The 11,096-nt window shown below is 35.8% G+C and overlaps 1 protein-coding gene and 1 long non-coding RNA gene across 3 annotated transcripts in view; one reads left to right on the top strand and one right to left on the bottom strand.

Annotated features, from left to right (window-relative positions):
- The window catches only part of muc5.1 (mucin 5.1, oligomeric mucus/gel-forming), a 43,143-nt gene that overhangs the window by 25,589 nt on the left and 6,458 nt on the right, over positions 1–11,096 (bottom strand). For both annotated transcript variants that reach the window (XR_012400218.1, XM_021470622.3), the window contains exons 8-27: positions 10,041–10,251; positions 9,015–9,140; positions 8,597–8,714; positions 8,378–8,516; positions 7,406–7,513; positions 7,216–7,285; positions 6,995–7,129; positions 6,718–6,876; positions 6,532–6,626; positions 4,998–5,127; positions 4,654–4,900; positions 2,564–2,604; positions 2,351–2,448; positions 2,011–2,162; positions 1,782–1,920; positions 1,539–1,646; positions 1,264–1,443; positions 944–1,183; positions 442–598; positions 43–171 (exon numbers count right to left, since the gene is read on the bottom strand). Coding sequence is in view for 1 of the 2 variants with exons in the window: in XM_021470622.3 (XP_021326297.2) it covers positions 43–171; positions 442–598; positions 944–1,183; positions 1,264–1,443; positions 1,539–1,646; positions 1,782–1,920; positions 2,011–2,162; positions 2,351–2,448; positions 2,564–2,604; positions 4,654–4,900; positions 4,998–5,127; positions 6,532–6,626; positions 6,718–6,876; positions 6,995–7,129; positions 7,216–7,285; positions 7,406–7,513; positions 8,378–8,516; positions 8,597–8,714; positions 9,015–9,140; positions 10,041–10,251 (2,782 nt within the window). In the remaining variant the exon portion in view is untranslated. The remainder of the gene's footprint in view (positions 1–42; positions 172–441; positions 599–943; positions 1,184–1,263; positions 1,444–1,538; positions 1,647–1,781; positions 1,921–2,010; positions 2,163–2,350; positions 2,449–2,563; positions 2,605–4,653; positions 4,901–4,997; positions 5,128–6,531; positions 6,627–6,717; positions 6,877–6,994; positions 7,130–7,215; positions 7,286–7,405; positions 7,514–8,377; positions 8,517–8,596; positions 8,715–9,014; positions 9,141–10,040; positions 10,252–11,096) is intronic.
- On the top strand, positions 3,103–5,865 carry LOC141380891 (uncharacterized). The gene is made up of 3 exons (XR_012400249.1): positions 3,103–4,050; positions 4,094–5,308; positions 5,433–5,865. It is a non-coding gene; the product is annotated as an uncharacterized lncRNA (long non-coding RNA).

Genomic DNA, 11,096 nt, shown 5'->3' with positions numbered 1-11,096 from the left:
CAAAGTCAACTATTGAGAGACACTCAATTTCTAAATTCTCACCCTCAAGGGGAGGAATTTGATCAGAGCAGGTTCCTAAGGGGTTTCTACAGGTTTTCATGCAGGTTGATCCACAGGTTTTATAGTGCCACTGACATTCTCCTGGAGCATTGTAGTAGTCACAAAATAAAGCTGCAAAAATGACAACACAAGATAGGGTTAATTAAGCGTCTTTAAGCGTCTAAGTGGCCAGAGGGTGTGTATAAATATATATATATATATATATATATATATATATATATATATATATATACTTGCAGATTATTAAAATTTTAATAAAGGTCAAGCAATAACATAACATAACTTGCGGGCACAAGTTCAATAAATACATTTCTGACCTAAGATTCAAAGGCTTCAGTGTAGGTATTTAGGCAAGTATATATTTATAAGTTTTGGACTTACGGCAAAAGTGTGGTGTTCGCCATGCTACACAAGCTCCTCTCTTACGGCATTCAGCAGCGTAAGCCCCCACTGCAGTACAGAGACAATCGCAGTCACCCCCGCTGTCACATGCACAGGTGTCCCGAACACAGGCATCATAATATGGGCCAGAGTCCACCTAGAAACAGCAAAATCAGAAAAAAAAACACGTTACCACTGACCATGTCTAAATGTCTTCATTTAAAGATTGCACTATCATGTTTTTCTCTTCTTCTTCATTCTTTTATATCACATTTTACCTGTTTTTATGTTTTGTTTTGTTTTTACGCATTTTTATTATTTGTTTTTATTTTTATTTTACTTGTTTCTTTTATTCTTGTTTATGTAAAGCACTTTGAATTGCCATTGTGTATGAAATGTGCTATATAAATAAACTTGCCTTGCCTTGCCTTGCCTTGCCTTAAAGTATGAAGATAAATGTAAAAACAGAAATGTGAATATTTATGTTACTTATGTTACTTACAAGTGAATGACAATCTGTAAAGACAGGGCTTGTGATGATTCTGCATTGCTTGATAGCCCAGGAATTCCTATGTGGATGTGCTTCACAAGGATGCATCACATTTGTCACATCAGGACAATTTGAATCCACCTTCCAGCTATTGCCAAACTCCTCTGGATCTGTCACCACTTCTCCATTGTGCTTCATGAAGTCATTGTTTGCATTGCCATCAAAGTTTCCACACAGTCCACACACATTGCCCTGCAACAGAGATCATGCGGATGTTTAGATGAGTAGTAGAATAAAGGTTACATAAAGGTGTGCTTGTAAGGAATGCATACCTTTAATTTGGGATGGAGCTGGATCATCACACTTGTTTTCTCATCCCAGATTAGGTTCAGAAGACCTTCGATCTCTATGACCACATATATGCCTCCATAATTGATTTGATATTTGTATTCTGTGCCGTTGCCTTCAACAACTTTCACGCCATCATCCTCTGATAAAATCATCTCATATCTCTGCGGAATATGGAATGGTTAGTCTTATAATATATTTTTTATATTGCAAATGTTAGTCATACACATGTGCTGACAAGGCAATGAAATGATCTCACCCCGAAGAAAAGATTAATAGACTTGGAGCAAATGGAGTTGGCTGTTGCACAGGGGATGTTTTCGGTGACAAGGCGGAAAGAGGGACTGGGGTTTCCATCACAATAATCCTAAAGAAGTTACACAGTCCAGTTTACAAATCACTATGAATAGCATGAAACAAGTCAACACAGAATTACTTTTAACCAATTGTAGGATATTCATTTTAGATTTTAATGCCTTGGCAGATACAAAAGTGAACATACGTGGGCTAAGGTGTGTTCACAGTCTCCATGGAAGGAGTATCTGTTGCCATCAAAAGTCCTGAAATGACCTTCACCGTAGATGGTACAGGTGCCGTAACATGCCTTCTGTGTACAAATCCACATACCGTTTGTGCATGTGCTGAAACAAAGACAGCAATTACATACAGATGAAGTATAAATCAAAAACAGCACAAGATAACATGGGTAATAACAGATTAGATTAGCTCACCAGGTGTTACAGTCCTGTTGAACTTGATCCCCAGGTGAACTTGTCACACCGTTATGGGTGCATGGACAATTTTCCCTCATCACACATCCACCTTTTCCATCAGCCAAAAGGCCCTCAGGACACATACACCCTGATACACACCCTGTGCTCACCTACAGCCGAAACAAAATAAGTTTTACAACTTTTCTTAGCAAATGTCTACAGTAGAACAAACTATTTCATAACATGCTCTCTCTCTCTTTGGTATGAATAATTTCAGACTTGACTGTATATATTTTATATGCCTGAGTAATGCCTGTAATCTTATTGTTATGTACTGTATTCAACTGTTTTAACTTACGCAATTGTTTGGGTCTTGTTTGTCGCATGTCCTCTGACATTCTGTGCCTTTCTCTCCAGGATGTGAGCATTTAAAGAATGTCATTGGAGCCACGCAGTCTAAAGCCAAACATATGTATAAATGAAGATTTGGTAACTAGCACACATCTCACTAGAATTGAATCACGTTTAAAATTAATATAACGCACTGAAGAAGAGCTAGTTTGCAACTCACCTTCATGACTGGAGCAATCCAGTTTGCCATTGTTACAGGTGCTGTAAATGAACAAAATAGTTCTGAGAATTGCTAAATCTACCAAGACGAGTTCATATAACATATCAATATAATCAAATGGATATACGCATTTGGGACATAGAACATCTAAAACTACTTTTAAAAGCATTTTGCAGCACTTTTTATTAGGTTCGAAGTTGAGTTTGATTTCTTGGTTTTAAATGATTCTCATTTTTATGAACCACTTCACTGTACACTCTTAAATCCTAATCATTTTAATCTTAGCCTGTCTCATTAATACATTAAAAAACCTTCACAATTTCAACAACTCTTCATTGGAACCAAATACATGATAATTTGATCTCCATTATTAAAGCTTCAGTGATTTAATATAATGATGTAGGAGAAGCGATATAAGATATATAAGATATAGGTGACAACAAACTATTTTTTCTCTGTTTTCTGTTTGATCTGTTCTACAATAACTTTATTAGACACTTTTTTCAGTTATTAAATTCTCTGACGTTTTTCCTTTTTTTACTTAGCTATATACTTATAGGTTTCTGTATGCATACATCTGCACATTTCTGCACATTTTACAGAGTTAAATTTAAGACTTTTTAAGTCATTTTTAAGACCATTATGAATAAATTTTTAGACTCATAAAGCGCTAAAGGCTAATGAATTTTTCAAATTGCCCAGATGGAAAAGTTTTTTTTGACCTATCAAAAAAATTATTATAATTTAGTACACCTAATAATACAATAATACATTAATAATAAACAATTAAATATTTTTAGATTTTATTACTTAGCTAAATATTTTAAATATTGTGAAAAAACAAGCAAGCTCTACTTTTATCCATACACTTTTTCCCAACATAAACTTTTATTTAAAATAAAAAAGTTACAATAAACTAAATCTGTGGACAACAATCTGTGCAGGTCAGTGTCCTTAGCAGTAAATACATGGAGAACTTTTAAACAAATGCTATTGTATGGAAAATAATTAAACTATTATGCTGAATAGAGTTAAAAAAAAGTTTGTTGGTGATTGTACAGGGTTTGGCCAGATTGGGTAGCAATACATGAGCCAAAGAAAATTAAGCCCCATTTAGAAATGATTTAAGACCTACAACACAATATTTCAGTAAGTTTAAGGCTTTTTAATGCCTAAAGTTTGGATTTTGAGATTTAAGACATTTTTGGACTTTTTAAAACCCCGTAGAAACCCTGATATATGTATATATTTGTATATGTGTGTCTGTTTGTGTGTATATATATATATAATTTGTACAATTTTTATTTTGTTTCATACTGTTATCAACCATGCTATACACATTGAAACAAGTTGATGTTGAGGACTTCTATTATTACCCTTGTTGATAACCATGTTTACTTAAAACAAAATGAAGTTTAAAAACAAAAATCCTTCACTATTAACTATTGCTCACCTCTCAATTAAAAAAAAAAAAAATATATATATATGTAGTTTATTAATTTTCTTTTGGCTTAGTCCCTTATCTATCAGGGGTCTCCACAGCGGAATAAACCACCAACTATTCTGGCATATGTTTTATGCAACGGATGGACAGCCGCAACCCAGTACTGAAAAACACCCATACACTCTCGCACAATGGCCAATTTTTGTTTACCCAATTCACCTATAGCACATGTCTTTGGACTGTGGGGAAAACTGAAGCACCTGGAGGAAACCCACGGGAAACACAGGGAGAACATGCAAACTCCATACAGAAATGCCAACTGGTCCAGCTGGGACTCGAACCAGCAAACTTTTTACTGTGAGGCGACAGTGCTAACCACGGAGCCACCATGATGTGCAGTTTAAATGTTTGCAATTTTTGCACACTGCACATTTTATTATAGTGATATACAGACTGATTAAATGTACAGTATTTTTAGAGAGAGATTTTATCTATTAGAAAAAACTGATGTATTATACCATATGGTTAAATAAACATATGTTGAATCAATTTAGATATGAATTGAATCATAAGCTTGTGAATAGAACTGTAAAGTGCAATACGTAAAGTATAATAATTGGTAATAAGTAAATGTTCTCATTCATACCATTTAGCACCTTCCTTGTTGAACTCTGCGGATGGCTGTATGACCTGGTTGCCATAATAACAAGGACACATTCCAGCATGTACACATTTGCCTTCCTCATTAAGGTAGGTTCCCTCAGAACAAACACAGCCATGTACAGGTGTGAAGGACCCTTGGCAGGTGTTTTCTTGTCCACTGAGAGAACGGCAGGTGCTGCCACAGCTGGTCACTTCATAGGAGTGTTTCATGTTTTCCGGACACTCAGATTCTGTGCACGGAATACCCACAATTTTATCATGAATTGTTTTCACATTTTAGATGACTCACATTTATAATATAGAGCTGTACAAATGAAATGTTCTCACCACAAGGCTCTGTATCCATCCAGTCGTGGAGAATGATTCCTCTGGCGGCACATGCGTGGGCATAGGTGGACACGGCTGCACAGATGCACTTCCTAATGTCTGAACACTTGCAGGTGTCATAGACGCACCTCTGCAGAGAAAAACAGATTAAAAGAATTTAACTTCACACAAAATGGAAGGTGTGATAGTCTTCCCTATTATGAGGTAAATGGTTTCATGTTCCTTTCTAGAAAATAGAAGGCGGGTAGCTTGACTTTGTACATCGTGTTTGGATGGTTGTGGTTTGATATTGGTTGATCTCATGTCATGTTGTTCACACTATCTAGAGTTCACACTTAGCTGATGATTGATTATAAAGCATGTTTTGCCTGCTGTCCCGAGAGAGAGTTCTAAACAGGGGCGGATTAGCCATCGGGCAATTCTGGCAAATGCCAGAAGGGCTGGACCATCTTTTAAAAATGTGGGCCAGTCAGTTTCCTTTAAAAAAAACTTTTTGTATGTATTGTTTTTACATGCAGGCAGATTTTATTTCTTGCAAGATGTGAATATGATGATGATCAGTAATAATAATAAATGTTAAGCATTTGGCCCAATCGGCAATGGTCAGCTGGTTTCGAGATGGGCTGACCCAATCCGACCTAAATCAGAGGTTACGTGGACGTAAAAAAAATCTGGCTCAGAGAAAGCAAAAAAAAATCACTCTAAAACATATGCTTGATAAGTTGGCGGTTCATTACGCTGTGGCAACCCCAGATTAATAAAGGGACTAAGCCGAAAAGAAAATGAATGAAATGAATGCATGTATAAATTTGTTATAAATGGGTTGTTTTTGTTCCACTCACATACATTAAATGTTTACATATCTATTACATATGGTATTGCTTGTATTATTTCACCATCTGTAGACCAATATAAGTAGTGAACGTGCGTGTCTGTGGGTGGGGCTGTGTCGGTGTGGTAATGTGGCCTGGTGTGGCTACAGTGCCAGGGCTGATTTTTTGTCTCAGTCCGCCCCTGGCTCTGAGCTCATAGAATCCTCGAGCCCGAGACTCCCTCCTGTTTGCAAGGACTAGAACCAGTAATGTTCTTACTGTGGGGCAACAGTGCTTACCATTGGACCGCCGTGCAACCCATCTATGAAAGGAGGAGGAGTAGAGGAGGAAGGGGGGATTCTTCAAAATGAAGATGACTATGGTATGGAACTAGGTTTAGGAGACTCAGGAATCGTTTGACTGGTGAATAATAAATTGGGTAATGCAGGACCAGCTGTGATCAATCATAAGCATGTGATCCTCTCAAAATGAGTTTATAAACAAACTTCACTTAAAAACAAATCATCAGAGAAAGAGACGATGTTGCATGAAAAGGAGGAGAATTTGTTTTGATTGAAGATTAGGAAGGGCACATTAACGAAAAAAAAATTTATACTTTTTCTAGGACAATTTTCTATTATTATTTGATTTTATGGTGGCCAGTGAACACAACCGCAAAGTAAATTTAAAAGGAAACTAAACATTTCTGCAGGATGACTTACTTGGTAGTACATCTCAGGACATATTTCTGAGTGACACTCGGAAAAGGTGCCATTTGGATTTGTAAGGCGGGAGCACCAGTCTTTGGCAAGTTTCTCTATGAGGCAAAAAAACAAAGAAACAGGATCAATCCCGGGAAGAATGATCAAGTGCAATATGAATGTTCTGAGCGGAAATGGAATAAGCACCTGTGTCCATGTTCAAGCTGCATGGGTTGTCAAATGTGATTTCAAGATCTGGACAGTTTTGTTTCCAAAAGTTGACAAAGGATGTTGGGGTGCCCTCGATAATGCCTGATTCAGTTTTAAAATCATCTGTTTGGACATCATTATAGTTCCCACAAAGACCTAAAACAAGGAAGGTTAAAAGTTTACTAGATTATTTCTGCTCTTTGACTATTTTAAAAATGTTTATATGCATTTTCAGAAAACTATACACATTTCCCAAAGGCTTTTATAAACTCACCAGTCATTTTTCCTTTCTCTTCAGTGCTGGCTACAATGTACAACTGCATGACTGGAGCCAGCTGAATCTCCAGACGAACGCTCGTCAAATCAACAATAATGAAGGATGAAGAGGGCTGGAAGATACTCACAGGACCTGGTATAATAATTTTATTTATATATTTATTTCTGATGTCATTTCTTTTGTAAAATTATAAAAACAATCCTTTATTTTTGACCCACCAATGCTGAAAGGAAGCTCTTTTGAATTGATGTTATTTAATGTCACATCTCCACTGGAGGAAAAACTAATCTGTTTAACAAGTAAAACATCAGCAAAAATATATTATTAATACGATTATTTTAATAATTAGTGGTAGTCAGTATTGTTATTAGCAAGAATTATGCATAACTAATTAAACCCAGCGCTTACAGTGGTCCCAGAGATGACAAGGGTAACTGAGTGTAAGCAGGTGTCTGTTCGGGATGCTTCACACTTTGCCAGATTTCCCACAACGGCAAAGTCACTGTCTGCAGAGTGCTGGAATAACAAATATAATTTAAGTACCTGCAAAGTTTTATTTCATGATTATACATACATTTCTATATTGCCTCTTTTGATTAGTATATAAACCAGGGGTGCTTAAACTCAGTCCTGGAGGGCCGGTGTCATGCATAGTTTAGCTCCAACTTCCTTCGACACACCTGCCTGGAAGATTCTAAAATACCCGGTAGAGCTTTATTAGCTGGTTCAGGTGTGTCTAATTGGGGTTGGAACTAAACTCTGCAGGACACTGGCCCTCCAGGACCGACTTTTGGCAACCCTGATATAAACCACGTAACAGAAAACATCTTCTGTCATGTCAAATGTTGTCATCAGTACAGTGCACACACACTACTTTGCTTGCACATGCACAGCTGTGACTTGTTTTTGGATACCTTTCTTGTCCACAAGGTGCCAACATTAAACCAGGCCATTGTTTCTCAGTATGAGAAGATAAAACATGCATACAAATACTATGTACTTGTCATATTTATCACATAAACTGAATAATCAACAGTAAACTTAACCTGACTTTAATAACCTAGTACTTTGTTAGATAAGTATACATAGTGTAAAATAAAGTGCAACCAATGTCTTTGTACTTGTTTAAAAGAGATTTGCATTTATCTTTTTATCCCCTCACACAAATCCACATCAGCTCTGGGTTTCAGCTCGCCGGTTTAGTATTGACAGCTTCTGAACAAACTTATAGCACAAAAGCAACTGAGCAAAATCAATCTGTGCACATACAAAATGCACAATGTGGTGATGATGAAACGTGTAAACATGTTTTGGCGTACACAACAATATATAAATAAATGATTTTTAAAAAATACTCTCATCTGGTGTATCTTGACAGACCTTAGTGAGGATGTAGTCGCAGTTCCCGCTGAAGGTGAAGCTCTTTCCATCAAAAGTGGTGACATGAGAACCTCCAACAACAGAGCATGTGCCGGGACAGTCCAGGTATGTGCAGGTCCAGTGTCCAGCATCACATGTACTGATTTTAAATGGTAGCAGTGTTAGCATTTGTACAAGTATGCATGATTTTAAATATGACTAATAATGTAAAAATGTTACCATGATTTGCAAGCTTGTTGGTAAGACTCTCCTGATTTATATACTGTGCCATCATGCACACATGGACACTCGTTTACAGGAACACAACCACTCTGACCAATGTCATCTTCAACGGTGCCTTTACAAAAATAAGGGAAAATGATGATAGAATCTTTAGTAGGATCAAAAGTGAGTTTTACAACAGAAATAAATGCTCCAATTCTGAAACAAATGTATGGTTTCTGCAAAAAGTGGCACAATTATTTATAAGAAGAACTATATGACACTAAAGTTTGTATTTATAATGCTGAACATTCATCACAGGAAATTAATAGAGCAAATTGATGATGATCTGAATATTAAGGAATTCTTAATAGTAGTCACATGAAATAAAATGGCTGTAAACAGTATAATTTTGTGTCTGATTATTCATTCTTACCTTCAGGGCAGAAGCAGCCGTCCACACAGTGATCGGTACACATTAGATTTGCAGTTGGGGCTGAGCAGGTGTTCCTGCATGGACCGCCACACTCCAGGTACTGCAGGTTTAGGGGACACGTCTTTGCTGCTCCACAAAACAACATGTCCCATGTCACAAAACAATATATTTTGTTTAAAATGTGTTACAAGGCACAGATGTTTTTTTTCCATCATTTACAGGGCATACAGTGGTATTGTTAAAACAATAGTCCACTCAAAACCAAACATTTTGGTCACACTTTATTTTGATTGTCCATTTGTTAAATTTAAGTTACACTGCATCAACATGCCATCTCATTAGATTATAAGTAGATAGTTAGGTTGGGGTTAGGGTTAGAGTAAGTTGACATGCACTTGCAAAGTTTCTTATAGTCAGATAAATGTCTGTTTAGCAGCAGAATCAACAGATATTAAGTAAACAGTCTACTAATACTCAAATGGACCATGAAAATAAATTGTTACCAAAATGATGTCATTATTTACTCACACTTTACTTGTCACAGATATTTTAAAAATTGTTGGAAACCAGCAAGGTAACCCTTAACTTCCGTTGTATGTTTTCTTACTATGGATGTCAATGGTTACCAATTTCTAACATTCTTTAAAATATCTTGAACAAAAAATGTTGTGGAACCACTTGAGGGTAAGTAAAATTTCAGTAAATTACACTATCCCTTTAAAAACTAACATATATTTTGTGTCTACTTTAAAAGCTTTATTTATTTTTGTTTATTCATAGTATTAATTTCTGGAATAGTAATTGTTAATGTAATTGTTATTAAAATTGTTTCCTGGGAAAAAAAAAAAAAAAAAACAGCATAGTAAAATTATATCCCTTAAGATTTATTTTTCTCTGCATCATTATTGGTAGATAATGAATGTTTTTTTATTGTTCATTTAGGCTTTGTACACTGAAATCAATAAATACATTGCACATCATTTGAATGGCTTCTGATGAATGTCATCTTCCAGAAAAGATACTCACGACAGAGCTGTTCTGTTCTCCATGTTCCTGGTTGTCCTCCAGCATGTGTGCATTGTCGTGAGATCTCTGTTAGTGTGTTGCACAGACAGTCATGGTTGCCATAACATTGACACAGGTCGCTCACACAGGCTTTCTGAAATATTCTCATGTCCATCACATCATAACAGCCACTAAACCCTGGACTGATGAGGTACTCCTCGCAAAAGCTTGCCTAGTTGAAACAAAATAGATTATTATAGGACTGACTGTCTCAACACCACCAATGCTTCAATCAGTGAGGTTTAACAGTTTGAAGGGTCCTAGAAGAATTAATTTGAAAAAAAAAAAAAAAGAAAACACATTCGAATGCAAAAACCTGCATTTAGATTTTTAGTGTGTCAAGAGGCGCAAGACATGTTGTTGACGTAACTGATGTGGTTTGTTTTTGTTGACTTGTGCTGTTTTATTATGAGTTATTTCTTGAGTTATATCCAGTTAGTTGTCTAGTTGGTCTAGACTTTATTTGTAAAACAGAAATAATAGAAAATGCAAGTATATATACAGTTGAAGTCAGAATTATTAGCCCCCCCAGAATTATTAGCACCCTTATTTATTTTTTTCCCCAGTTTCTGTTTAATGGAGGGAAGATTGTTACAGCACATTTCTAAGCATAATAGTTTTAAAAATTCATTTCCAAAAACTGATTCCTTTTATCTTTGCCATGATGACAGTAAATAATATTTTACTTGATATTTTTCAAAACACTTCTATACAGCTTAAAGTGACATTTAAGGCTTAACTAGGTTAATAAGGTGAACTAGGCAGGTTAAGGTAATTAGGCAAGTTATTGTATAATGATGGTTTGTTCTGTAGATTATCGAAAAAAAATAGCTTAAAGGGGCTAATAACTTTGTCCCAAAAATGTTTTTTCAAAAATTAATAACTGCTTTTATTCTAGTCGAAATAAAACAAATAAGACTTTTTCCAGAAGAAAAAATATTATCAGACATACTGTCAAAATTTCCTTACTCTGTTAAACATCATTTGGGAAATATTTAAAAAAGTAACAAAAAATCG

Source organism: Danio rerio, chromosome 25 (assembly GCF_049306965.1).
Source record: "Danio rerio strain Tuebingen ecotype United States chromosome 25, GRCz12tu, whole genome shotgun sequence".
Taxonomy (NCBI): Eukaryota; Metazoa; Chordata; class Actinopteri; order Cypriniformes; family Danionidae; genus Danio; species Danio rerio.
The sequence above is the reverse complement of the archived record's forward strand: the minus strand, read 5'-3'. Positions and strand labels throughout refer to the sequence as shown.